The sequence below is a fragment of the Balaenoptera ricei genome, chromosome 10 (assembly GCF_028023285.1).
Source record: "Balaenoptera ricei isolate mBalRic1 chromosome 10, mBalRic1.hap2, whole genome shotgun sequence".
NCBI lineage: Eukaryota > Metazoa > Chordata > Mammalia > Artiodactyla > Balaenopteridae > Balaenoptera > Balaenoptera ricei.
This window is the reverse complement of record NC_082648.1, coordinates 4,195,640-4,223,586: the sequence shown is the minus strand read 5'-3', so window position 1 is coordinate 4,223,586 and position 27,947 is coordinate 4,195,640. Positions and strand designations below refer to the sequence as shown.

The 27,947-nt window shown below is 46.7% G+C and overlaps 1 protein-coding gene and 1 long non-coding RNA gene across 3 annotated transcripts in view; one reads left to right on the top strand and one right to left on the bottom strand.

Moving 5' to 3' along the window:
* Window positions 1-6,414, bottom strand: part of CCND2 (cyclin D2) — a 33,128-nt gene extending 26,714 nt beyond the window's left edge. Inside the window, exons 1-2 of one of the 2 annotated variants that reach the window (XM_059935136.1) lie at window positions 6,331-6,414; window positions 1,254-1,488 (exon numbers count right to left, since the gene is read on the bottom strand). In XM_059935136.1, the coding sequence (XP_059791119.1) occupies window positions 1,254-1,448 (195 nt within the window). In that variant the 5' untranslated portion in view covers window positions 1,449-1,488; window positions 6,331-6,414. Of the gene's footprint in view, window positions 1-1,253; window positions 1,489-4,533; window positions 4,549-6,330 lie in introns of those variants that run through there. The other variant, XM_059935137.1, reaches the window with a different exon arrangement.
* Window positions 15-27,947, top strand: LOC132372916 (uncharacterized). Its single transcript, XR_009505283.1, has 2 exons — window positions 15-445; window positions 26,093-27,947. It is a non-coding gene; the product is annotated as an uncharacterized LOC132372916 (long non-coding RNA).

Below are 27,947 nucleotides of genomic sequence, written 5' to 3'. Positions count from 1 at the left end.
GAGGGCGGAGGGAGCCAGCGCCGCGCAGCCTGGGCGGCCGGAGTCGGAGCAGGGGAGACGGGTTCAAAAAATAATTAAAAATCGAGGAAATACCCCAGACAAGCCCTTTCGCCGTGAAAACCCTACAGAGGACCCAGGCTACCCGCAGCGGAGGTTTGGGGTGCCGGGAAGGTCTGGACCGCGACCCCTGGGGCTTTGGATACCGAGGGGGAAACTTGCAGGGGTGAGCGCGGCGGCGGGAGTGTCCGGCCGCGGCCCACAAGGGCAGAGGCCGGGGACGGTGGCGAAGAGCTGGGGGACAGACGAGGACGGGGAGCCGCCGGAGAGAGGCGCGGGGGGCTCCAGCCTCTCCTTCGGGGGGGGACCCGCTATCCCCCCTGCACACACCTCCTCCCCCCTCCCACCCCACCCAGATCTCCGCACCCAGGAAACTGAAGGCCGAAACGTAAGTAACCTTCGTGAGGGAGGGGGGGATCGGGGTCGAGGGCGCCATCAGAAGTGGGGGGCCGGGATAGTGGGGTGCGAGGGGGAGCGGGCGACGCGTTCCAGCCTCTCCACCCCGAGTTTACAAAGCAACATGGCGAAACCACGGCAGGTCCGGAGCCGTGCAGACGTGGGCACAAGGCTCGGTCCGCGAGGGTTCGGAGCGAGGGGAAAGAAGTGGTTCTTTTGGGTTCCCCGAAAACACACGTTTCTTCAGTGTGACTTCCGGGGCTCCTGAATTCCCCGTTTCTCTTCTCCTCCCTCCGCCCTCCGCCCTCCCCCCTTAAGTGCCAACGCGGAGTCGCGACCACAGGCGGGGGGTGGGGGGGGGGACCCGAGGCTAGGACGAATTTGCCCTGGCCTTTGTGGGGGGGCTGATTTTTTAACTTTGGGGTCCCGGCTTCCCGCTCCTACTCCCTTCTTCAAGGCACTGAAAGCAGCCTCGGCTTCGCAAAAGACAGGTCGGGGTTGGGGGGGGGGAGGAGGCAGCCACATGCAGGCACCCGCGCGCGGGATGCGCCCCCACCCCCGCCCCGGGACAGCCTCGCTGCTCCCAGATTTGCCTCCTCCCTCCTCTCCTCCTCCCCCCGTTAATCTTGCACCCCGCAAGGAACAGAAAGGAAGCCACGCGTCTCGCCGAGGGCACGGGGTAACCTCTCGCGCAGCAGCGGGGAGGCGGGCGCGGAGGCTGCCCTCTCGCAGGTTCAGGGTCCCCGCGTGGGGTCTGGGGTCCGGGCGGGGACGGACGGTGCGCCTGCCTGCAGACCTACCTCCAGCATCCAGGTGGCCACCATCCTGCGCATGTAGGGCTGGATGTCCTTCTGCACGCACTTGAAGTAGGAGCACTGGGGAAGGTAGCGCTCCTCGATGGTCAGCAAGTTCTGCAGCACGCGGTCGTCGTGGAGCAGGTTGGCGTCCGGCACGGCCCTGCGGACCGGGTCCACCTCTCCGCACAGCAGCTCCATGGCCAGCTGGGTGCCCACTCGCGCCCCTGCGATCTCCGGACTGGAAAATTGGGGGGTTTTTTGGAGAGGGGGAGGGGAGAGGATTCCCCTTACCTCCTTCCTTTGGCTAAATAAGGGGTTTTCGGGGAAATAGCGAAGGGCAGAGAGGGAAGCTGGGGAAGAAGAGGGGAAAGGGATGGGCGGTGGGAGAGGAGCGCCCCGGGGGCTGCTGACTCTGCCTGCCCTCCCCTTCAAACTTGTCTGCTTTCCCCAGCTCGCTCTGCTCTCTGCTCTCCGAGGCAGTGACGCAAACTGGCTGGGCAGTTACTTCTCCTCCCTCTCGCCTCACCCCCCTCTCCGGTTCCTCCTCCCTTTCCCTCCCCTCCCGGTCCTCCCCTCCTCCTCTCAGTCTCTCCCTCCCTCCCTCCTTTCCCCTCTTGTTATTAAGGAGAACAGCAGCTGGCCCGACCAAACTTCAAACGCAGTCCCCCGCCCCCCGGCCCCCTCTCCTTAGCTCTCCGAGGCCCTCTCCCTCTATCCAGCCCCGCAAGCCAGGGGCCCCGGAGAGGGGAACCCACAAAAAAAAAAAAAAAACCCCACCGATTCCTACTTATTTCCTCTAATTGCGCACATTCTGTAGGTGCATCCTGCCAAAATACGACCCTCCGCCTCTGGCTGCTTCAAAACTTATCCTAATACTCCCGCCCATGTATTTTAAGATCCAGGAATGACGGGTAGATTACTTGAAGATGAGGTGGGCTCAGACAATTGAGAAATAGATCCTTTACGTGAGAAAGAAAGAGGGCGATTTGAGAAAACAGCAACTTCGCATACCCAGAGAAAAAGGTTATGTCCCTGAAATTTATGTTCCTGATCACGTCGAAGCTGTTTCCAAAACCCGATTAAAGGGACCAGAACTACGGCGCCCACTCCAACCCCCGCCCCCGCCCCCCCGCAGATGTGTTGGGGGGGGAGGGGTGAGTGTCCGGAGGGAGGGGGCGCTTCTCCGACGTGATAGAATGTGACCCAGGAGCAGAAACCATCCCGTTCTTGGGGCGCCGCAGGCGCCACTGGGAGACGCGGGGAGGCGCCCCGAGCCGCCGCAGGCCGGGGGCAGGGCTACCAGCGGTTCCGCCGCGGCCAGCGGCCACGCAGGAAAAACCCGCTTCCTCGCCCTGCCTCTGCTGACAAGCCGCCCGAGGTGTCTGCGCCGAGCGTGGCCACACTGATACAGCTTTCTAGGAAATAGCCCGGGAGGAGGAGGGGAGAGGGGCGAAAGAGGGGTAGGTTTGGCTCCCCCTCTCTCCCCCGGCGCCAACGACACCACCCCTTCCTTTCCTCCGAGGCCCAAGAGTTCCACCCCGGGTCCCTCGCCTGCACCCTCGCGGACCCTCCGGGTTCACGCGTCGCTCGCAGCCAGGGCTTTCTCCCCGCGAGCGGAACTACGGTGGAGACGCAGCCAGCGCGGTCGGCTCTGACACGTGCTCCAATGCATCCTCGGGTCAAAGCCGCTTTTAGAGGGGATCTGGTGGCGTTTCCTCACCTCCTTCCTCCCGCCACCCCCAACCCTGCCCGTCCGTGCTATTTCACTCCGGGAAGAAAGGGAGTGGGCCCAGGGCCCGCGGCGCGCTGGCGGAGCTGGCACGTGCGCCGAGCGCGGCGTGGGTAGGGTCTCTGGAGAGACACCGAGGTTGGCCCAGGACCTCCCTCGCTGAGAAAGGGGGCCCGAACCGGGGCGCGAGGGCAAGCGGGGGGAGGGGGCAGGCTGGGTGAGCTGTGAGCTCTGTTCCCTGAAAGGAGGGGGAGGTGGAATAAAGAGGGCGGGGAGCGCATAAACCAGAGGTGCGAGCGATTAACCCTGGCCCCGGGGCCAGCCCCTTTCCAAGAGGGTGGGGCGGAAGGGGTGGGTGGGTGGGTGGAAGGGGGATATCGCTTTAAAAGGGTGAGTAAGAGTTTGGGGCGCCGTCTCCCCTCCCTCTATTTGCATAGCCAATAGCTCTGGGTCTCCTGCTACTGCGCGCTGATTGTTACCGGGCAGATTACTTTTTTTTTTTTTTTTTTTTTTTTTTTTTTTTTTTTTTTTTTTAGTAGGACGCGTTCCCCGCTACATCAAAAGGAAGCCAAGGAAGGGAGGGCGGAGGGAGAGCGGGGACTGGGGCGGGCGAGGGCTGGGGAGAGGCCGGGGCGCCGGCGACCTTATCAATAGCCTCGGGAATTAGTATCCAATCGACTGTATGTAAAGAGAGGGGAGGGAAGGGGCGGGCGAGGAGAATGTCTAATTGCGGTGGAAGCCATTAGCTTTCGGGAAGAAAAAAAGCTCGCTGAAAAACCCAAGTTGCAAACTCAAAATGAAACAGTCCCGCGCGGCGGATGACAGTCGGGGCTGAGTACGGTGTTCCTCGGAAGACAGCGGGTCCCCAACAATCACCTATTGATTTCAGTCAACGTGGACTTCCCGACTCAGGCCTTGAGTCACTCCGGATAAATAGGACGAACTTAACATTTTAAGACCCCATAAAGGACTTACTCAAACTTCAGCTCAGCCACCTTTGAGCGGATCAAAGAAAGCTGTAGGGGTAGGGGGTGGGGGGCAGTGTGGGCGAGAGAGGTATTTTTAAAGTATAAATCTGCCCCGACAGGCAAGGACAGAAGCCGGCGAGGGCTCCCAGCCTCTTGACATCACTTGGTAACTAACCCAGCACGGCCTTTTCTCCACCTCCCTGCAGGGAAAGCATCCCGAGCCCTGGTTCCCCTGAAGAGGGGCAGCGGGGGGCGGGGAAGAGGCGGGTGGTCGTCCTCCGGGCCTCGCCCACCCTGGGGAGAAAACCTGGGTGGTGAGGCCTCAAGTCTCGGGAGCGGCGAGCCGAGGGGCCCCTTCTCCCCTTCCCTCCCCCCAGCCCCAAACCCGTCTGGCTTTACTGAGAAATTCCGGCGGGGAGCGGGGCCGGGGGGCGGGGGACAGGCGGCTGTGAAGGGGAGGGGCGCGGGCGGATGCCCCTCGCCCCGCCGCCCTCTCCGTCCACCCAGACCCGCGAGTGCGGGCGCTCCCCGCGTGGCAGGCTCGCCCCTTCAAGTTCCCCATTGACTTCCCCTTCCGATTACCGACTGTTCCCGAACTGCAACCTCGCAGCGAATCCGTCCCCCAGTGGTTCAGGCTCCAGGGCTCGGGGTGGGGCGTGCGAGGGTGCGGAGGTTGGCAGGAATGTCTCCGCGAGGCTTGGACTGGAAACTGAGTTTTCCCTTTTGGTCGCCACTCCGACCATGTGTTAAAACTTTAATTTTGCTTGCTAAAAAGCACTCCTCCTCGCACGCGGGAAAAGGCACGTTGCCTTCTGGGCAAACCTGCGCATTTTCTTTTGAGTGTAGCCTTAGGTTTAGAGAAAAAAAAAACGTCTGTGCTCTGGCTTTTAAGTCAAAACTGGTCACTGTAGGGAAAAAAAAACCCACAAAATATTGGCTCTTCCTTATTCCTTTTTCACCCCTCAAGGGGGAAAAAAAAAACCTCCTTCCCTTTGTAGGATCAATGATAACCTTTAGCGAACGTCAGTTTTACTGGACTTTTATTCCCTCCCTGGCCGGCTCACCACCCCTCGCGTTGTGGAGTTTCGGTTGGAAAGTGTACAAACCCCTGTAGGTGCAGGGTGTTTATAGGCACATTTCTGCAGGAACCTGCAACGCTAAGCACACTTACGCCCCAGCTCACCTGGCGGATGCCGCCCAGCCAGGTGATCCCGCCGTCGGCTACAAGCTACGTCCCCTACGGGCGCTCTGGCGGGGTGGGGGGAGGGGAGTGAGTTCGGGCTCAGGCGCCCCCGCCACCCCTAACTCCCCCTCCCCCCTCGCCCCCCCCCCCCCCAGAGCAGAGCGGTGTATTTCTCCATTTAGGGATGGACGGGCAAGTCAAAACCGAAAACCCGACGGTCACTTGAAAGTAGATGGCCAAGGGTCCGAGTCTCGGCTCCAGGAGCCCGGAGTACCAGGGAGGAAGCCGAGGAGGTGCAGAAGGAGGGGATGGGAGGGAGTGGGAAGGGAGTAGAAGCAAATTGGAAAAATGTGCGAAAGGAAGAGGGACAGGTCGGGAACTGGAGCTCACGGGGACAGAAGGTGGGTGGGGACGAGCCGCCGGCTGGCTCCCCGCGCCAGGCACTGGGACCCAGGTGTGAGAGCGCTTCCGGGGCCCCGCACGGCAGCCCCCCGCCCGTGGCAGCCCCGGGGCGCCCAGACCCTGCGGGGATAGACACGGGCCGGCCTGCGCTCTCCAGCCGCCCTCCCTGGGTCCGAGCTTGCACCCGGTCTGCGTGCCTCGGGCGGCAGATGCGACAGGCGTGGGCCAGGAACGCCTGCCGTCCGTTCGCCCCCCTCGCATCTTCCTCCCCTCCCTTGGAAAAAAAATAAAAAGTAAAGAGACCCGAACTTTCCCCCTCTTCCTGTCTGATTCAGCTGCCTCACGCGGCCGAAAATAGCCCTGGAAGTGCCTTCGCTTTATAAAAGTGACTTTTCCAGTAAGATCTGGGGCGGGGGGCGTCTGCCCCCCGGCGTCGGCGGGGCCCGGCCTCCGGGAGGAAAGGGAACCGGCCGGCTCGCTCCTTCGCCCTCCCCTCCGGCGCCCGGGAGGGGCCCGCTGGGCAACGGAATCGCGCCTCCGCCGGAGGAGCCAACACGCGGCTTTTTCGCGGAATTTTGACGTCACCCACACGTGGGGGGAAGGGGCTGGGAGAGCGAGAGGAAGCGGCGGGGGAGGGGGCGGGCGGGGGCGGGCGGCGGCGGCGGCGTGGCCCGCCCCTAGCGGAGGGCGCTCCGGCCTCGCGCCCCCGGCCGCCCGGCTCGCTGGGACCCGCCGTGCTCGCCCGCCCGGAGCCAAATGGCAACCCTCTCCCAGGCCCTCCCTGCCGCGCCCCCGCACCTTCCACCACGAGGAGCTGAGTTTTCTCCCTTTGAAATCGCGAGCTGCTCTCAGCTCCGGGAAAACCTGATTCCTTTGCGTTGCCGTCCAGTTGCGCTCATTGGCGACATCAGATTGAATATCGCGATTGCTGGTCGCGACGCGCCGCCACCTAGCTCTCCGCCGTCTCTCCAGCGGGGGAGACGTGGGTGTGCTTTCTGTTCCTCGGTAATGAGTTCTGCACTTACTTGGACGCCAGTTTTTTACGCGCGACTTATTCCTCCCTGGTCCCCCCGCCCCATCCACTATTTCGATACCAGCTGGGTTGGCTGACGCTGTGAAAATTACATGTGACATCCATCTCCCGAGGATGCACAGAAGCAGTTTTGGACGAATTTTACTTTGTTAGGAGCAAATCCGTCCAGAAATACGCCCGTCAAAAGAGTTCCACAAATAAATGGGCAAGCGTTTAGGGCGACTCCCCTCCCACTCGCTGGATACCCCCAGGGTGTCCGTGCTCGTGGAGAACCTTCTAGACCCCAAGAGCTAAACACTGCAGCTGCAGAGTGAGTCCGCGCACCTTCATTTCCCCTCCATGTGGGCAAAGTCTTTTTAATCTTTCAGTCTGGGGGGTGATATCAGAAGTGTGCCATTCTTAAAACCCACGGTGACAATGCTGAGTTTATACTGAAATTTACAAGGAGCTCTGTGGGACTATTTGGGAGAAAAATAGTCAATGTGAACTGGGTTTTACCTCAGTGAGGTATAGAGAATGTTGCAAGAATCAGAGGCAGAAAGCTAGGGGCTTCTTTGAAAATGTGCTTGTGAGGTGGAATTACTTGTTTCAAATGTAAAGGAGGAGCTTTCTGTTTGAATCAGTTATGAAGTGTGGAACTGTTTCTTTTTGAAGATGACAGACTTTGGTTATGACCATTCTTGCTTCGTTTTAACACATTCCCTCTATTTTTAACTTATTATTTATTTCTTTTTCGTTTAATGGTTGCTGTTCTGACCCAAGAGACTTTGTTTTGTTTCTTCTGGGGGGAAAAAAGAGTTAAAATTAATGAAAATGTCCATACTTGCTGTTGAAGGTCAGTCTGAGTGAACTATATTTAAGAGAGCTTTGCTTTTTGGTGCCTGATTTGATGGACACTTGATTTGTATGTACAAAGGTAGAAAAACAGAATAAATTATTGAAGGAAAAAAAAAGGGAAGGAGCCAAAGAAGTGTTTGAAAAACCAAAAAGACAAATGTCTTTTAAATTTTACTCCTGCTTCATTTTAGACATTTAAGTTCGGGGAGGTCATATTAAACGTTTTATAGGTTTAAATCCTTAGTAAAATGTCAAGACTACACCTACCAGAAATGTTTCTGGAGCAATAGTCATTTTTATTTGTTTTATAAAACTTAAAAATGTTTTTATAAACATTTTGCCCAAGTTCAAACGTTCATTTGCCTTTAAAATGTCCACTTTCCTAGTGTGATTGTTCATTCTTTTGATTTTGTGGCTTTATTCAGCTGTGTATTAGTTACAACCAAATCGAAGCAATGTAAACTATTTCTAACAAATAGTCCTTATTTCATATTTTATTTTTCAGCCTTTAAACACAAGGATGGCCAGCATTTGTTAGTATAGTTTATAGCATAACTCTGCAACACCCTGAATTCATATTCTCCAAACTTTAAAAAACTCATTAATAAAAACCGGAGACATAATTTTCTTGTTGAGGTTTTGGGTTGTTTTTGTTGTTGTTTGTGGCTTTTTTCCCTGGTGGCAAAATTCAGGAGGGAGATTGAAAATTTTTCTAAAATTATTTTCTTGGTGGTCTTTTGTTGGCATTTTTTATTTGAAATGTGAAATAGATTGTTTTTAAAGTTTTATAATCTTTAAAATGTGCACCTCTGGAGAGAGATGTTCTTCCTATTTTAGGATTGACCTGAAAGCAAGCAGTTTGTATAAGTATGCTAGACAATCCAAGCTAGGATGGATTTAGACTCCTAGGAGGAATGCATTTCCTTTTTGCTCAGCCTGAAGTAAGGGCATCTGCTCTTACATGAACTTGAAACAAAGTCTGCGCCTATGCATTGTGTAAACAACTTAGAAAAGCACAAATTCAGAGGAGAGGGGTTTATGTGGAAGGTGAAGTTAGAACAGAAAATCCTAATTTATTTCTGCTGTTAGCCATCTCAAATCACACTTTCATTGTGGTCCCATCAGCTATAAACCAAATAATTTTTTCTTTATGACATATAGAGGTGTGTTCCTTCAAGCCCTATTTAATAATGACGATGATGATAATCGATAATAATAATTCCGCTGTCTCCTTCTCTTCCAATAAGTGTGTGTGAGTCTTCACTTTATGTTTCTTTAAAAATTGTGATCGAATTGTAAGGAAATGGATTCCGAAGTTAGGTTTTTGCCCTGGGAAACAACACCAAGAGGGCTCAATTTTGTGCTTTTGAAAACAAAAAGTCACCAAAATTTAGTAGACCTATTGCTTGAGGGAAGAAAACAAAATGCACAGGATTAAAAATGAACAGGAAAATTCCTTTGCCTAACTGACAAATCCTTCCTTACCTTCATCGTGCCCACATATGTTTCCATTTTTGAGAGTAGCGAGGTGGTCCATCTAGCTAATGCAAACTCAGGACCTAAAGTCTTTCCTGGTGTCAAGGAAGATGTTCTAAAGAGAATGGTATGGGTTTACGTAAGGTTTTGGAGGAAATGTCTTACATCTGGCATCTCACAGTCACCAATTATTTCAGGATCGTGAAATATCATTTTAAAGAAATATTTTGAGAGAGAGGGGAGTCTAGATCATGCATTACATCTGGACAGCCATTTTGTGTGTGAGGTCTTCCTGAAATCATTTAAACTCAGGAAATTTAGTTGTTTCAAGTAGCAGCCCATGAGCTCCCTATTGTATAATTCCAATAAACTGGTGAATAGCAAGTTTTTCTACCCCCTACTTCTGAATATATATTCTTCTAATGTTTCTCTTTTTTAAATAAAACGGTGTACCTAATTTAAAATTTCCCTAACATAATATAGACTAAGGCTCCAATTTACTTGCCTTTGTACAAGGAAATTATTCAGATAATTACTCTTTGTAGTGTAATTACCCGCAATTTTATGTCATCTAGCAAATGATTTAAGTAAGTTGGTAATCGAACTCCAGTGAAATTTGCTATACTTGGGATGAAAACCATACTTTATCTCGAGAAATCAAGGTCTGACCTTCCATTTAGACACTTAGGACTTTACCTAGGCTGCCTGTATATTTCACTCAGTGGAACTCTTTTCAGATTTAGGGAAGCCTGGCTCTCTGTTATAGATTAGATGTAGTCTTGCTTGGAAACAGGGGAACGGGCTGTGGACCCTCATGACATTTTGGCCCGTCACAGAATATGCCTTCTGTGTCTGGGAGTCTGCAGTTGAAATTCTATATAGTATTCATCAAGGTATTCATGCTGAGCGATCACATATGTGCTAAACTGATAACATCACAGGTCTCTGCACAGATACATCAGAGCATGTCGGGGGCACGCTTCAGATTTGTAAGGTAAAATTCAAATGGTTTTAATGAAGGAGTCAAATATGCGGAGGTTTCTGTGCTTTGGAGATTGCTTCTGGCTTTTGTGTTTTATTCTTTCATTTATTTGGTACAAGCTGAGTCCTTACCAGGTGCCAAACGGTGTGCTAGGCATCGGGGATGTCGTGGGTATGTAGTTAGACTCTCAGTGAATGTTTTGTAAGGCTGGCAAGAAGGAAAAAGAGTTGAATAATACAGTCCCTTTCCCTAACAAGCCCGTTGTCTAGGGATCAAGCCTGGGAAAGAATTAACATCCTATACATGAATGCTTTAAGAAAATAATAAAACATAGAACAAAAGGCATAGAATAAGATGCCATGTTTTACCCATCTTACACCACCTACCTTAACGCAGGGGCATGGAAGTTTATCTTTTCTTTAAAACTCAGTCTAGGCAAGTAATTATTCCTTGGATTGCATAGTAGTTTTTAAAATTATTTTTCTTGAATATTGTTCTTAATAAACTATTGGAACTTGTTGATTGGATGTCTGGGTTACATGTCTAGGGTTTGGTCGGTCCTTTTAAAGTAGCCAAACCCCTTCTTGGTCCATCAGACTGCGAGCAGTGCTTTCTTTGAGTAGCTGTTTTTCCCAGAGCATCTGTTTCTCGTCTGAATGAACCCTCCCTGAATCTGACAGACTATTGATTAGCATTTCACTCCTTTGGTTAGGGAAGTTGAGGTCAGAGTGGATCATTTACTTGTCCTGAATCACCCAGATGTTCAAAGAGCAGAATGTAGACCTCTGATTATAAGCTCAGACGTCTCCTAAAATAGATGCAGAAAACATTGTCCTTGTCATTGGCACCATGGTGGTGAAATGGCACCAGGCTAGGAGTCAGAATGTACACATTCTAGTTCCAGCACTGTGACCTGGGGATAGCGTCAATGTTTCCATTTCTTTTCTTTTTTAAATTAATTTTTATTGGAGTATAGTTGCTTTACAATGCTGTGTTCGTTTCTGCTGTACAGCAAAGTGAATCAGCTATACATATACATATATCCCCACTTTTTTGGATTTCCTTCCCATTGAAGTCACCACAGAGCATTGAGTATAGAGTTCCCTGTGCTATACAGTAGGTTCTCATTAGTTAGCTGTTTTATACATAGTAGTGTATACATGTCAATCCCAATCTCCCAATTCATCCCACCCTCCTTCCCCCCTTGGTATCCATACATTTGTTCTCTACGTCTGTGTTTCTATTTCTGCTTTGCAAATAAGTTCATCTGTATCATTTTTCTAGATTCCACATACAAGCGATATTATATGATATTTATTTTTCTCTTTCTGACTTAATTCACTCTGTATGACAGTTTCTGGGTCCATCCACGTCTCTGCAGATGGCACAATTTCATTCCTTTTTATGGCTGAGTAATATTCCATTGTATATATGTGCCACCTCTTCTTTACCCACTCCTCTGTCGATGGACACTTAGGTTGCTTCCACGTCCTGGCTACCGTGAACAGCGCTGCAGTGAACACTGGGTACATAATGTTTCCATTTCTGATGTTCCTGCCTCATCTACAAAATTAGCTAGCTGGAGTAAATGATCATTAAGTTCCCTTTCAGCCCTAAATTTCTAAAGTTCCTGTGGCTTTATCACCATCATCATCATCATCATCAAAATAGGAATCATATCTTATAGCACCTTTTATGTATTTTATGTTTTACGTAAAAAATTCTTAAATTGTGGATTTAGGCATATGTATTCTCACTCCATAGGTATCTGGGAGATATTGACTCATCATGGATTGAAACCTTTTAAATTCACTTCCTTATATAGATGAGCATTTGCTGCGTGTTGTCAGCTGATGGAAAGACTTCTTTCCTTGTCCTAAGTCAATAGAATAGGATGGCAGCCTTCAAACTTTTTGAAATGTGAAAATATACGGAATATAGCACTGTTTCAGGGGGCTTAAGAAAATCTCAGCACAAAAGTTAAACTAACCTAGTGCTTATTCCTACAAGTCAAACACAACCCCCCTTACAGCACATATCGACATAGAGTTTTGGATGGACCCTAACTTCCAGATCCTTCTTTAGGTGGTCTGACTAAGTGACAGCTCAGAGACTGCGGGCCTCTTTCAATCAGGCTTACTCTGAGCTACATGGAACTCATGGAGCATCAGGTAGCTTGTTTGGTGAAAAGAGAACAAAGCAAATTTCCCAGCATTGCAATCTTTAGACAAGATATCCCTCCTTGCTTTCTGGCATGTCCTAATAGCTAGGAGTAAGCAAGGAAAGCTTTCTGCTCTGTTGCACTTTTCTTCCTCGCTTTTCATTGCTTTGAACATGTGGCAAATTTCATTCATTGGAGTTCTTTGTACTCCACCAAAATCCACTTAGATGTAAATTATTTGCTTTATAGAATTATATGTTTGTAGACATGTTTCCTTCTTAAAAGTGTGGCTACTGAGAAAGAGAAACTGGTAGTAATTAATAAGCAATAACGTTTGGGAGAGTTTCTGGACAGTGTTCTATGTAATTTTTTTAAACATATGGTATATAGGGTCATGGAGAAAGCACTAGACTTGGGGTTGGGAGAGGTGGGATCTAGTCCCCATTATGCCATAGGCTGTGTAACTTGGGGCAAGACCCTTATGGGATTACCACATTTTAAGGTTGTCAGTCCCTACCCCCATCTATCACAGAAGAACACCTTTAGAGCATCCCTGACAGATAAAAGTGATGTCTTTGCTCAAATATTCTACTGATGAGGAACTCATGTCCTCTAAGTTATCCCCATTGTCTGTTCTAAGTTTATACGTTCTTTCTTATTGAGCAAGATGCCCCATCAGCATCACTGGTGCGTGTCTGCTTACTATTGATGGGCCTTGAGCTAGGTGCTTTGCCTTATAGGATCTTCCCAAGAACCATGTGCCATTAGGATCCTGAAGGACAGAGGGGTTTGATGACTTACTCAAAGTCATTGAAAGCTAGTCAGGGGCCCAAAACCGCCTGCTTCCAGGCAATTTCTTCCCGCATGTGTTGTCTCTGGCCACTGGGACAAGACAGAACTAGCTGTCTCCCTCATTTATACTGACAGTTGGTCAGATATTTGAGGGTGCCATCCCTTCATCCATTTCTCTTCAGTTATTTTGATGGATGCTGGCCCCTCATTAGCGGGCTGCCCTCCTCTGGATCCTGACTAGTTCATTGATTTCCATCTCAAAGTGTGGTATCTTTCTTAATGTGTCACTAATGAGAAGGAGCAGCTTGGAACAACTTCAGAAACCTACAGATCATCAAGGTGGTCACAGAAAAACACACTACAGCCCTGGGCCACCCTTTGGCTCCTCTCACTCCATTTTCCTGGTACCACTGAGGCATCCCCCAGTAACACTGAGGACATACTAGTCTAGACAGGAAAGAGAAAATGGTTATCCCATCTTCTGGAGGCTGGTTTTGTTAATGAAACCCCAAATTGCACTCCATTTTCTCATCTATAAGTTGGGTGAGTTAAACTATGGGTGATCTTACCTTATCTATGTTCTGTGGCCCCAGGGAACAAAACGAGTGATTCTGATAAAACGTTAGAAAGAGGCATATTTCTGCCCACTTAAAGAGCTTCTTCTGCAATCCATTGCAACATAGCAAGGGTTACCTTTAGTAATCACATAAAGGACCTATAGTAGTAACTAATTAGGGATGTTACAAGGAGATCGATGAGTCACTTATTGACCCTGAGCCTAGATGTCCTCCTCTGTAACATTGGGATAATAATATCCATAGCAGAGTGGTTGTAAGGAATAAATGTTTGTAGTGTACCTAGCACAGTGCTTTGGCGTGCTATTAAGCACTGAGATAAAGCTAAGTGGAGTTATTATTACTGTTAAACTCTACTGTGTTGTGTTCTCTCAGAATCAGTGCAGCTCTAGGAGTCCATGGAATTATTAATGTATTTCATACACTCTATGAAAGTATGGACATTTCTGTACCAGATCATGGCTCTGGGGTGTCTCTACCCACTGTTTACACCACTATTGGCCAGTCACTCAGTGGCTTCTGCCAACATGGTTTAATCTCAAACCAGTTAATTCTAAACTTCCTATTGCCTCGTCCTCAGAGAGACATGTACTCAGAGGTAATCTTTCAACCTTAGTAATCTTCCAACCTATGCAAGGGACAAGGGAAAACGCATCTACACAGTCATAGAAGTGGAAAGAACCTTACACATCGAATCCATTATTTATCAAAGTGAGGTAGTTGGTACATGGAGGAGCATTTGTATTTAAATGCTTTGAGGTTTATTTTAATGAGTATCAGAAAAAAACGCAACATATCAGACTCATAGTTTCACAAATATTATAATGGTATTTAAGTTTAAAAAAAGAATCCATTTTAAAAAAATTAAGTAAGTTGAGGAAGTGATATATAGATATGGGTTTTAAAAATCTGGAAGGTTGTATGAAATTATTAAAGCTTAGAAAACAAACTCCAGTTCTTCCTTAGAAAACTAAGGAACAGCATCTCATTTACACCCATAATCATACAGCCTGTTAGTGGCAGTCTGGGACTAAAATAGCACCTCTCACTTCTGAAACTAAAGAAGTTAAGACTTTGCATGGATTATTTTCATGTAAACTATATCGTTAAAATTTACCCATTCTTCTTGTTTCTTCTGTCAGTATTTTATTGTGACTCACAAATGGATTCTGTTTTCTGAATGGCTTTAGATACTTCTTATTGTTCATTGTTTCTGTTTTAATGATTTTCCCTACTCTGAACTTCTGGACTGGCTGCCTTGCTTTTTACCAGACCACAACTGCCTGTTACTTCTGCCTCTCCAAGTAGGTTTTCCTTCTGTCCTATCACCTTTCCAAACTTCTCTGCCTTTTTAAGGGCAGCGAAATGTCATTATTTGACTTATCTATCAGTTCTCTGGAAAAGCTTCTTTCTCAAGCTTGTCATTATTTGACCTGACTAAGAGGTTGCTCTCTGTGAACAGCCTTATCCCCAGAGTGTTTGCCCAAAACAATCAGCGGCAATTGTTTAACATTTCAACTACCTGAGGTGGTGATATCCATTGGGCTAACAAGAAGCGACTAAGAAAAGTAAAAGGAAACACTGGGAAATGTGCTGTCCATATGGGCTTTGAACAGCTCTGACATATTCTTGGGAATCTAGAAGGTCACATGCATGTGCATGGCTTTGCATGTACACAGGAAAGACCTGAGAAAGCCCTAATTACTCACCACCAGTGGACCTTGAGCCTCTGTGCAGACAGAAAGTGATAGTTAAGAGTTTTAAACTGTCTGCCACTTGCTGAAGACATGTCCCCACCCCCAACACACACACACACACACACACACACGCACACACTGGATCTCTTGGCAAAGGCTAGGAGACATACTGGTTCAAGGCATTTAAGGAAATCTCTATGTAATCATTAGCTGACTATGAAGCAAACGAAACAGAGACTTCAGTGGTTATACATGACCAAGAATACAGACTTTATGGAATTAGTTCATGAAAGGCACTAAGTAAACAAACAACAGCAACAACAACAGCAATAAAAACAACAAACCCTGCTCTGTGTGTGTGTGTGTGTGAATCTGATTTGCAGGGTTGCCACCTTATATTATTTAAAACATCTAGTTTTCAATAAAAAATTATGAGACACACAGAAAAACAGAAAAGTATGGCCTAAACACAGGAAAGAAAAGCAGTGAATAGAAATCATCCCTGAGGCAGCCCAGATCTTACACTTACTACACAAACACTTTAAATCTGTTATTTAAATAGAAATATGTTCAAAGCAGTAAAGGAAACCATCTCTGAATAATTAAAGTATAAGAAATAGAGAATATTGGGACTTCCCTGGCAGTCCAGTGGTTAAGACTCCACGCTTCCACTTCAGGGGGCACGGGTTTGATCCCTGGTTGGGGAATTAAGATCCTGCATGCCGAGCAGAATGGCCAAAAAAAAAAAAAAAAAAAGAAAGAAAGAAACAGAGAATATCAATAAAGAGACAAATTATTAAAAAGAATAAAACATAAATTGTGGATTTGAAAAATATAATGACTAAATGAAAATTTCGCTGGCAGGGGGCTCAGCAGATATGAACTAGCAGAAGAAAGGATGAGCTAATCTGAAGATAAACCAATGGAGATTATCCAGCCTGAGAAACAGGAAGGAAAAAAAATGATGAAAAATGAACAGTCTCAGAGACCTGTGGACACCATCAAGCATACCAACATACATGTAACGGGAGTTCCAGAAGGAGATGGGAGAGAGAAAGAGATAGAAGAATATTTGAAGGAATAATGGCTGAAAACTCCCCAAATTTATTTTAAAACAGTACTCTACACATTCAAAAAGCTCAATAAACTCTAATTAGAGTCAACTCAAGGATAGTCACATTTTTACACATATTAGTCAAACTTTCAAAAGACAGAATCTTGAAAATAGCAAGAAAAGAGCAACTCATCACATTCAAGGATTCTCAGTAATTTTAACAACTGACTTCTCATCAGAAACCATGTAGCCCAGAAGGCAGTAGGATGACATGTTCAAAGTGCTGAAAGCAAAAGACTGTCAACCAGGAATTCTGTATCTGACAAAATTATCCTTCAAAGATGAAGGAGCAATTAAGATGTTTTCAAATAAGCAAAAACTGAGAGTTTGTTGCTAACAGACTTTCTTTACAAGAAACACTAAAGGGAGTTCTTGTGGTTTAAGTGAAAGGACACTAGATAGTAAGTCAAATCCACACAAATAAAAAGCACAAAATAAAAAGTAAATGTAACTGCATAGGTAAGTGTAAAAGGCAATATAGATGTAGTTTCTTTTTTGGTAACAGTTTTCTTCCCCTATCTAATTTAAAAACCAATTGCAGTAAGCAATAATTATAAAACTTTGTCAATAGGCTTATAGTGTTTAAAGATGTAATTTGTATGACAATAATAGCACAAAGGAGTGAGAGGGAACAGTGCTGTACTGGAGTAAAATTTTTGCATACTATTGAAATTAAGTTGGTATTAATCCATTGTTTTAAGTTAAGATGTTAACTGTAATCCCAGGACACCCACCAAGAAAATAATTTTTTTTTTAAAAAAAAGGAAATGAAACAATAAGAGAATTTAAATGACACACTTGATAATACTATTCAACACAAAAGAATCCATCAATGGAAAATAGAAGAACAAAAAAGGCATAATAGATATAAAAAACAAAGAGCAAAATGGCAGGTGTCAATTCTACCTTACAGTAATTACATTAAATGTAAATGAACTAAACAGTTCAATCAAAAGGAACTGTTTGGCAGAATAAAGAAAACATGATCCAACTATATGCTATCTACAAGAGACAAACTTTAGATTCAAAGACATAAATAAATTTAAAGTAAAAAGATGAAAAAATATTTATCATGCAAACACTAACCAAAAGAGAGCTAAAGTGGCTATACTAACACCAGACAAAATAGACTTTAAGACAAAAATTGCTACTAGAGACAAAAAGAACAACCGATAAAAGGGTTAATTCATCTGGAAGACCTAACAGTTATAAACATTATATGCCCCTAATAAATCAGCCCCCAAAATACATGAAAAAAGATCTGTTTTATATTGAGCAGGAAACTGTCTCTGTTACTTTTACTCCATGTACTTATTTCTGCCCTCTGGAGCCTCACGAAGTAAGTCTAACCGCTTTGTGACTAGAGAGTTCTCCAAATATTTGAAGCCAACTCTCATGTCTTTTCTCACTTTCAATTTTTATGTGGCTTTGCCTTATAAAAATTTCCCTAGAACTCAATTATGTTCACTTATAAAGAAATCTACTGCAGTGTAGAACAACTGCAAGAGCAGAGCCTACTTTCATAGAATTTCAGGGTTGGAAGGAAACTGAGATTATTTTTTTCCAAATCTCTAATTTTATAGATGAGTAAGCTGGGGCTCAAGCTGGTTATATCATTGAGCTGGTTAATGGCAGACTAACATCCATAATCTTGGTTTCCAAACCCCTTGCCTAGTGCTTATTCCAACATTTTCCTTCCATGATAGTTTCTTCCACTTTGGTACTGAGGAGGGTTGCTGGCTTTGGGTAAGAGAGAGGCTAAATAACTCTTCTTTCTTCCCCCTTCTTTTAGCAGTACCTGGCATCCTTCATCTTGAATTTGCCATAGAAGAAGAAAGCTAAGAGTAATGGAAGGAACTGTACTGGGTATTAAAATATATGGATTCTCATCTTTTTTGGTCACTGACCAATTTCTGATACGTTGGATAAGTCACTTCAAAAAAATAATAAGAAATACTGTCTATTGAGCACCTACCGTTTACCAGGCCCTGTGCTAGGCACTTTATCTACAAGCCTCATCTATGTGTTCATTTCTTATCTGTAAAATAATCAGGTTATACCGTATGTTGTCTGTTGTACCGTCACGCTCCAGAGTTGCGTGATTGTAAGGAGCTATTAGGGCGTTCTTATGTAATAGTTCCTGAGGGTTCATCTTGATCCCCCTCCTTCCTGTTTCCTAGCTGGCAGTGGTAGGGTTGCTGTAGAATAGTTGCTGTAGACTTCTCTCTACAGTGAGTCCATGAGTTGTGATGTCCTACTCTAGCCTCCCAAGAGGCTTTCCACTTTCCGTAGGATTTGGCTGGACTCTTACTGGTCCCTTTCAGGGTTTCCAGGACTGTATTCTCTGCCCTCTTCTCTCTGTAGATTCTCCCCATGGACCTTTGATTCACTCTGGTGGCTTCTTATTTTACCTGTGGGCTCGGAGAAGTCGAGTAATTTAGAAAAGGTCCCTCAGCTTGTGTATAAATGGCAGACTTGGCAGCTTTCTGACCCCACTGCCTTTGTTATCCCTGGTATAACATGATTCCTGTCTCCGACAGTTCACCTGATCTAATTGTCCCACCCTTGCTTAATACCTTGCTCAAGCCCTGCCTTCCCCACCAGCTCAGCCTGGCCAGCTGCTCATTCCTCTCAATTTACCCAGCAAGTGTTGTCTGAAGTACACATCACGCACCACCTTGGGACTTATGCCTTGGGAGACTCTATGGCTTAGTGGTTATGAACGCGGGGTCTGGAGTCAGAGGGCCAAAATGGGAATCCCAACGCTACTACTTATAAGCTGTGCAACCTTGGGAAAATTACTTAACCTCTCTGGGCCTCGGTTTCCTCAATTACAAACTAGAGATGATAGTAGCACTTACGTCCTAGGGTTGTTGTGAGGATAAATGTGAATTGATTCCGTCACCAGTTCTAGGGGTAAGCCCTGATTGGCCCAAGCTGATGGACATAATCCCATCCATCTTGCCAGAGTGATTGAGTTAGACTTGGGTACACGAACTTGACTAGGCCAGAGCGACCTTCAGGACTGAAGTTTGACAATGTGGTCTCAAATGTGAGGCCTGGAGTTGCTAGAGCCATTTTGTTTTACTAGCAGGAAGCCAGCCTGAGAACAAAGCTGACACAGAGAGTAAAGCAGAGCTGAGAAAAATCAAAAAGAACTAGAGCTACAGGCCTGATTAAGTATCTCCTGAAGTCCCTCCGACTTCTGGAATTTTCCATTGCTTGAGCCAATTAAAAAATTTAGTATTTCAGCTACTTTGCTAGGTTTATTTTATCATTTGCAACTGAAAATATCCTAACCGATACTTATTATTATTACCTTCCCGTGTATATCCAACACTTTGTCATTAGACTGTCATGTCCTTTGGGGCAGAGACTAACTTCCTAAGCTCTGTGTTGCCGTGCTAGCTGGCACGGTTCTGTCATATCATCTGTGCTTCATACCACAATCCTCATTTCCCCCTGGTAACTATGCATTTTGAGTATCTTTTTTTTTTTTTTTCCTTTCTGGTCTTCAGTATTCTTACTTGTTTTGTGGTGTTTTTTTTCACATCTTTATTGGAGTATAATTGCTTTACAATGTTGTGTTAGTCTCTGCTGTACAACAAAGTGAATCAGCTATATGTATACATATAGCCCCATATCCCCTCCCTCTTGCATCTCCCTCCCACCCTCCCTATCCCACCCCTCTAGGTGGTCACAAAGCACCGAGCTGATCTCCTCGTGCTATGCGGCTGCTTCCCACTAGCTAGCTATTTTACATTTGGTAGTATACATAAGTCCATGCCACTCTCTCACTTCATCCCAGCTTCCCCTTCCCCCCCACCCCGTGTCCTCAAGTCCGTTCTCTACATCTGCGTCTTTATTCCTGCCCTGCCACTAGGTTCATCAGTATCTTTGAGGCAGAACGAGAAGGTGGCCAGAGTCCCAAGTAGAGTGGTCCCCTGCTGCTGCTTCATCTTCTTACTTTGCTAAGATAATACGAAAGTAAAATGCTTCATAGATTAGCTAAACCTTATTGAGAACAAGGCGTTGAACACAGAATCATCTTTTTTCTTCTCGGTTACCGATGGTTATTATTACCATGCCCTGTGTTACAAATGAGAAACGGAGGCTTACAGAGCTTATTCAACTTGTGTAGGACACGCAGCTTCTACGTACCCTAATTTAGGGACCTGCTCTCAAATGACTGCATCCGTGTCTTTAAGTTCTCATTCCACTTTACAGAAAATGAAACTAGCAATCCTGGACAGTGCTTTATGGGTGTGCCTTGCCCAGGAAAGATGATGGAGAACTCCATCATCAGACCCATGCTAAAAAATCGGCTTTGAATTGACATCAAGAGATTTGTAAATAAAGGTACATTCACTTCAAATAAATGTTTAGGTATGTGTAATTCATCTCTTAATGATTTCTCACTTTCCTAACATTTTTAGATAACCCACCACCTTCCCAGTCACATCAGAGAGATCTTTACTTTTTGGTTTTCTTTTTTTGAGCATCAGAATTGAAAAATCTAAATAGGATCATGCCAAACATATTGTTCTGTGACTTGATTTTTTTCATTGAACAGTAATCTCTTGGAGTCTTTCTATGCCAGTGGTATAGACCTGCTTCATTCATTGTAAGTACAGAATGATTTTAATAGTTACAATGTATCATAATTTAACCACTTCCTCCAATTAATGGGCATTTGGGCGTCCTCCCTCACTACCTTTTTTGCTTTTATAAATAATGTGCCATTAAGCATCATCGTACTTTGCTTCTTCGTGCATTCAGGTGTCCATGGGAGGAGAAAAATATTGAGGTCTTGATTTTGTGACCTCAGAGGTGGTCCAAGATAGAGAATGAACACCTTGAGGTCCCTATCTTCAATGACCTCACAGTCTATAGGGGAGCAGACATGTACACACATAGCTTTCCCTTTAATATAAGAGTGAGGCAAATAGGAATCCCCTCAGCGCTACGGAAGTGTAGGAAGAGGGAGACTGAGGGGCTCAGTTGAGTGGATGACTAGGAAGGCCGCATGGAGGAGGTGGCACTTGAGTCCAGCCGTGGAGGATGGGAAGGCTCTGGTGCTTGGTCTGCCCATCTTCCTATCATGGTCTTGAAATGTGCCTATCATTTGGTTGGATTCTTCATTAGGCCATTTGGTTGGATGAATAACGGTGGGGATGGAGGGGAAGGATGCTTTGAGCAAAGGAGACATAGCCCAGGAACTAAAGTGACGAAGTGCCCGGTTTCTCAGAGGGCCAAGAACTGGCTGCTGTGGCCGGAGCACACGAGCACAGGCCACCTCCAGGCAGCGCAGGGATAGAAGGATGTCACAGGCATGGACTAAAAGGCACCCAGGAGGGATTTCAGTTGGCCGGAAAAGGAGTTTTGTTCAAGATGCATGCTGAAGGTTGGGCAGAGAGTGTAAGGACAGAGCAGACAGCTCTCTGATGGGATGATGGGAACCAGACAGATGGGTCCACATTCTTTCTAAGTGACCCCGCAGCCCCAGTTTTAGTGAATCTGTTACTGCGGCATCTCTCTGCTTCACTTTGGGGGGTTGTCTCTGCTTTGAATTCAAGTGGAATAGCCATGGGGAAGACAAACTACAAAGTTGTTGTTGGTTTTTTCAATATTTATTTATTTATTTACTTATTTATTTATTTGGTTGCACCGGGTCTTAGTTGTGGTTCGCGAGCTCCTTAGCTGTGGCTCGCCGGCTCCTTAGTTGTGGCATGCGAACTCTTAGTTGCGGCATGCGTGTGGGATCTAGTTCTCTGACCAGGGATCAAACCCGGGCCCCCTGCACTGGGAGCACGGAGTCTTATCCACTGCGCCACCAGGCAAGTCCTGAAACTACAAAGTTTTAGGGAAAAAAAGACACCCCACCTACTTTTAGCTGCTGCTGTGTCTGCCTCCGTAAAAATTCTCTCCGTGCCCCATGAATTTCAACAGGCAGTTTATCTCCTTTGTTCCATAAAACATTAGATGTGACTTTAATGGCCTAACCCCCAAAAGATAACCTGACAGCCATCAAACATTCAGCAGCATTCCAAATAACCTTCTGCTGGAGCCTGCCTTCTACGGGGCCATGTGGGTGTCAGACACACACAGCTGGAGTCACGCTGACATAGCTGGCATGCCTGGACCGCAGTGGAATCCCGGGGGTACCAATCACAGGCCAGAGAGAAGCCATCGGCCGGAAGAAACAACGTCAGCGTGCTCACATCTCTGCAGAAGGAGCTGTGTTGATAGTGATGGAAATGACAGTTGCAGCCAGAGGGGGACCGTGACCCTGAAGCAGAATGGGCACACACGTCAGTGATGCTGGCACCGTACAGAAGCATTCCGGGGGTTAGGGCCATGGCCGCACACTTCTTCTCCTGACCCCCAACCAGAAAAATTAAGAAGAGAGCAGATTTTCCCTAAAAATATTTCCTGAATGGAATGCCCTGCCATCTTCAGGGGTCTGAGAAATCCAGAGTGGATAATAATGGCCCGAAATTCGTTAAGCACTTAACATCTACCAGACGGTGTGCTGGGCGTCTTAGGAAACATTCATTTACTTCTCGCTGCTCCATGGTGAGGTACTTTTCATAATTCCCACTTTAGGAAGGTGGAAACTGAGGCTAGAAAGGAGTAAGAAATGTACCCAAATTCCATAACCAGTAACTGACAGAATCATGGACTTGAACCACAGTCTTTCAAAAGCAAAGCCCGGCTTCCTGACCACGGCACTCAAAGCCACGTGGCGGGTCCACAGACTCTGCGGCACCCACAGCAACCACTGTCCCAGATGGAGAAGGTCTGTGTGTTGAAGGTACAGAAAAATCCTTCGAAGGATTCTTTTTACCCCCTTGGTTTCCTGGGCGTCGGGCAGGCATGCTTAAACATGCTGTTCATTGAACCCTGGTTTTACTTCAAGACCCCTGGCTCAGCCCAGCGAGGGGATGTAAGGATGTTGGGGATGAGGCCACTCCCTTGGGGGAGACGGGGGGCTGAGCTGCAGGCATTTTTTACATCTCTCTTGAGTTTGGTCATTACTTTTCTAGCCAGGGTTGATCATCCTTTCTTTTTCTCTTTCCTTCAGGATTCTTCTTCTTCTTCTTCTTTTTGTTTTTATGCTATAAACCTTTATCTGACTTACTACATGTCAATTATGGTGCTAAATCACTAACATAAAACCATTAGCGGGCAGCGTCTCTTTGGTCCTCCAACAGTCAAGCGAAGTAGGTGCTGTGATTATCCTCATTTTAAGAAGATGAAGAAACGGGGGCTCACAGAGGTTAAGTGATGTCTCCAGGGATGCCTGATTCAGTTCTCTGCTCTCTTAACCACATGGTCACAACCAGACTGTCTACTAATAGGGCCTTCGCTCTGCACAAGACACGGTTCAAATCCTTCTTTTATAGTAACTTGTTCAGTCCTCACAACAACACCGTGCAGGGGCGCTATTATCCCTGTTTAACAGATGGGGAAACTGAGGCACAGAACGGGTGTGTCATTTGCGCAGGCTCACCCTGCTGGTAAGTGGCAGAGCTGAGATTATGCTTCACTGCTTATATTTTGTGATGAAATAGGAAGACATTCCTCAGTTTGGGTTTTGTTTTTCCCTTGAAATCTTCTGCGAGGGCCGGGGGTGGGATGCCAGGGTCCTGAGAATAGAGTCTCTGAGCTGCACTGGGAAGGGGTGCCAGGGATGGCCAAGGCCCTGCAGCTCTGGAGATGGAGGGCGGTGGGGAGGGCGATGAGACAGCAGCCACAAGCCTGGGGTTTTGCCAGGGAAGACCTCAAAGCCCACTGGCGGGTTGGCACCCCTGAGCTGGGCAGTGCACCAAAACGAGTCGTGGCTTCAAGGAGACCAGCAGAACGTGGTCCTTGGGAGAAGAGAAAGCCTGGGGGAAGGGCTGGCACGACCTCAGCCTTCAGATCTGAGAAGGGCTGTTCTGTGGACGAGGGCACGTAGGGAGCAGCTCTTCCAAGAGCCAGGCAAGAAAAAGTAGGTTTCTGTTTGGACAGCACCAGTGGGATTTCAGGGAGAAAGAGGGATTCAACCTGGCAACCCTGGCAGAGGGTCCTTGCCCAGAGGAGGGGCCTCTGGAGAGAGGACATGGGCCACCCTGAAGCTGACCTCTTCATTGTCTCTGTCTTCTGAAACCCTACCCATCTTTGAAGCCTTGGTTCCATGGGCACCTCCTCCATGAAGCCCTTCCTGACCAACCATCCCCTGCACACCCGTAGAATTCACAGTTCTGTTCCAGGGGTGTAAAGCCTAGGTACTCTGAGGTCCAGGCCAGTCCACGTTCATTCAGAGCAAGGGTCCCCCGTGGGCTGAGGTTCAGACCAGACGTTCGGGTGATAAAAGCCTCAGATACCCTGGAAGCCAGCCTAGTCAGTCCCGGGACCTCTCTCCCTAGAAACCCCATTCTTACAGCAAACATACCCTCCCTACATACCATCTAGCTGGCCTTGGGCACTGATGTCTTGCTGCCTCTCTGGTACGGTGTCTCCTGGCCATAGCAGCTTCTTGCATCTCTCAGATGCTCACAAGACAGTTAACGGAGCACCTAACACGTACCAGGCACTATGTCCAGGGATTATCTCATTTAATCCTCCCAACAACCCTACGAGTCGGCGTTATTATTACCGTATTACAGAGGAGGAACCCGAGGCCCCAGTCCTCGGCAGCTAAGGAGCCAGCTGGCCCTGGACCACAGTGTTGAAACCCCAGTCAGGCATGAGAGTCTGGGATTTGTCTCCGACTTGTCCTCAACAAGACCACGTCAAGGACCTTCTTGGTACCTCCTATAGCTCCTAGTGAGTGCCTCTGCAGAGTAGTTGCTCAAGAAACGTTGGCTAATTGATTGTTCAAAGACGTTTCTAGTCTGCTTTTTCGGTAATCCGTGAGTTCGGGTGCTTTTGAGAGGACAGAATAGCGTTGAGTCCTTGCTAGACAAAAACCAGGTACTTCTTGGGAGAAGTGAGAGGTTTGCAGGCAGAGTCCCAGAAAATTTTATTCCAAGTCTTCGGGCTAACCGTGACACAATAAAAAATATATATATTTGGTCTTTGTCACTGATTCCTGACACAGAGCTCCTAACTCCCTTGGAATTTCCTGAGTGATAAGAGTGTCTTTTGTTCTAATGAGGCCACTCTTGGTGGGTCCCTCGAGAGCTTCAGGATGGAGGCTGGTCACCAAGAAGACCAAGGCATGGTTAGAGGGTTGGAACTTTGTGTCCCATCCCCCTACCTCCTGGGAATGGAGTGGGCTGGAGACTGAGTTCATCGCCAATGGCCGATGATGTAATCAATCACGCCTGGAAAGGTGGTGCATCTCAGCTCCGAGGGGACAGGAGGTCCTGTGCCTAGGATCCTTCCAGACCTCACCCTCTGTACCTCTTCTTCTGGCTGTCCATTTGTATCCTTTATAATATCCTTTATAATAAACCAGTAATAGCAAGTAAACTGTTCCTGAGTTCTGTGAGTTGTTTTAGCAATGATCAAACCCGAGGAAGGGGTCGTGGGAACCCCTGAATTTATGGTCGATTGGTCAGGAGTCCCGGTGGCAACCTGGGACTTGGGACTGGCATCTGAGGTGGGGAAGTCTTGTTGGCTGAGCCCTTCACCTTCGGGGTGTGCACTAAGTCCAGGTGGTCACAGTCGGAGTTGTATCGAACTGTCAGACACCCAGTTGGTGTCCAGAGAGTTGGAGAGTTGTTTGGTGTGGGGATAAACCCCACAGATTTGGCATCAGAAGTGCTGTGGGTGAACACAGTCTATAGTAGCAAAGAGAAATGTGAGGCTTTCAGGAAGACAGCTCACATCAGTTGACTGATTGACGTAGCCAATCCAAAACATTTTATTAACTGCTGTCCTTTTCTTCTGTCCTCCACTTGTAGGAGGACATATGACAAAACTGGCTCCTACAGGATTGATGTTGAAAATTCACCTTCCAGAAGATGCCCAGGCATCTGTGTAGACTGGACTTGGTCTCTACCCTCTCTGTCCTGGGCAGTCAGACCTGGTGCCTGCTGGTGACCTCAAGCCAGAAGAAGCCTCTCGCAAAGATCACCAAGAAGGTGGCATTTGTTTCTCCGTGCTGGCTAAGCTAGGAAAGCCTGGCTTTGAGAGGTTTTTTGTAACAAGAATTGAAACCTAAAGGATTTTTTTTTTTCAAATTATCCTTCAGCTGCCAGAAATGGAGTTTGGAAGAACTTCTCCAAACTCTGTAGGCTTTGGCCAATGGACCTTTTACTGTAACAAGTACATCAGAAGACAAATAAATTGGGGAAGAAGGTACACACTTTACCAAAAGGTTTCTTGCTGAGCTAGACACTCTCCCACGGTGCATCTTTAAACTGAGAGCGTTTCGGACACATTTTAAATGGCTTCATTCACTTGAAAGTGAGAGCTGCCTGTTGCATTCAGAAAATCTGGTGAAGTGTACTTGATTTTGAAATCCTCAAAAATCATATCACGTTCAAGCTGAAAAGGGCATTTGAGTCTTAGCTCCTCCGTTTAAAGGAGATGACACAGCGACCTGGAGAAATTAAGTGACTTGGTGGCACCTCAAGGCTTTGTCTGCGGCAGGCCATCCAGTTTCCAGCTTTCTCCCGTTACTGGGGGCCTTCTTTGCATCCCAACTACCCGACCGTCCCTGGTTAGGACTCTCTGCCTTGTCCTCAGCTGCTGTCCTGGATGTCTAATCATTGATTCCCTTCTGGATTTTTTTGGTATTGCTTTTTCCCGTTTTTATGGAAAATTTTCAAACGTAAAGGTAGAGAATATAATATAAATAACTCCCATGTGCTCTCACCCAGCTTCTACAATTATTAACATATGGCCAGTCTTCATTTATCCATACCTAGCCCCAGATTCCCCTGCTGCACAGATGATTTTAAAGCAAATCCAAATATCACGCAATTTCATCTGTAAACACTCCAAGTGTACCCATGGAAGAACCCTCTCATACATACATATATATCTACAGTACAGTGATCACAACTAACAAAAATGAACGATAATTCCTTAATAGCCAATTTCCCCGATTGTCTGTCTGTCACTCTTTTGCAATTGATTTGTTAGAATAAGGATCCAGCGGAAGGTTGGGTTGCAGGTATCAGGTAGAATGATTAGCTGCTCATTCAAAGTTCTTGCATGAGGATGTTTGCTGAATGAGAGGGAATAAATTACATAAGAAAAATGCTTTATGATAATTATAGATCACAGTTATCTATGCCTTTATACTTCCTAAGCTGCTTTGACCCATGACCTTCATGTCTGGAGATGTTATGGGATCCAATTAGTGGTCGAGCAGAGACCACCTGTTTCCTGAAAACAACAAAGCACCATGATAACCTCCAACTCCTTAAAATTGTAGCCTCTCCTTTTAAAAGGAGAGGCTCAAGAGATTCTCACCCTCTTCGAGACACTTTTTTTAGAGAAGCTCCTGTAACCTTCACAGGAACCCTGTGAAGTAGGTGCCTTCATTCTCATTCCACTGAGGAATCCCAGGCACAGAGAGGCTGAGACATTTCCTCAAGGTCACCCAGCACCAGCATTTAAACTCAACTCTGTAGTATACTAATATATTACACCACCTGTAATATACTAGTATCGATTACAAGGCAACTGTAATTTTCAGTGTTGAAAAGTCACCTCGATTAACTTTTATCATTTTTCCCTTTTAGAATATGGCTTTGATTTATGAAATAAAATGCCGTTTAAGGCAACTTCGACTCTTCAGACATTTCA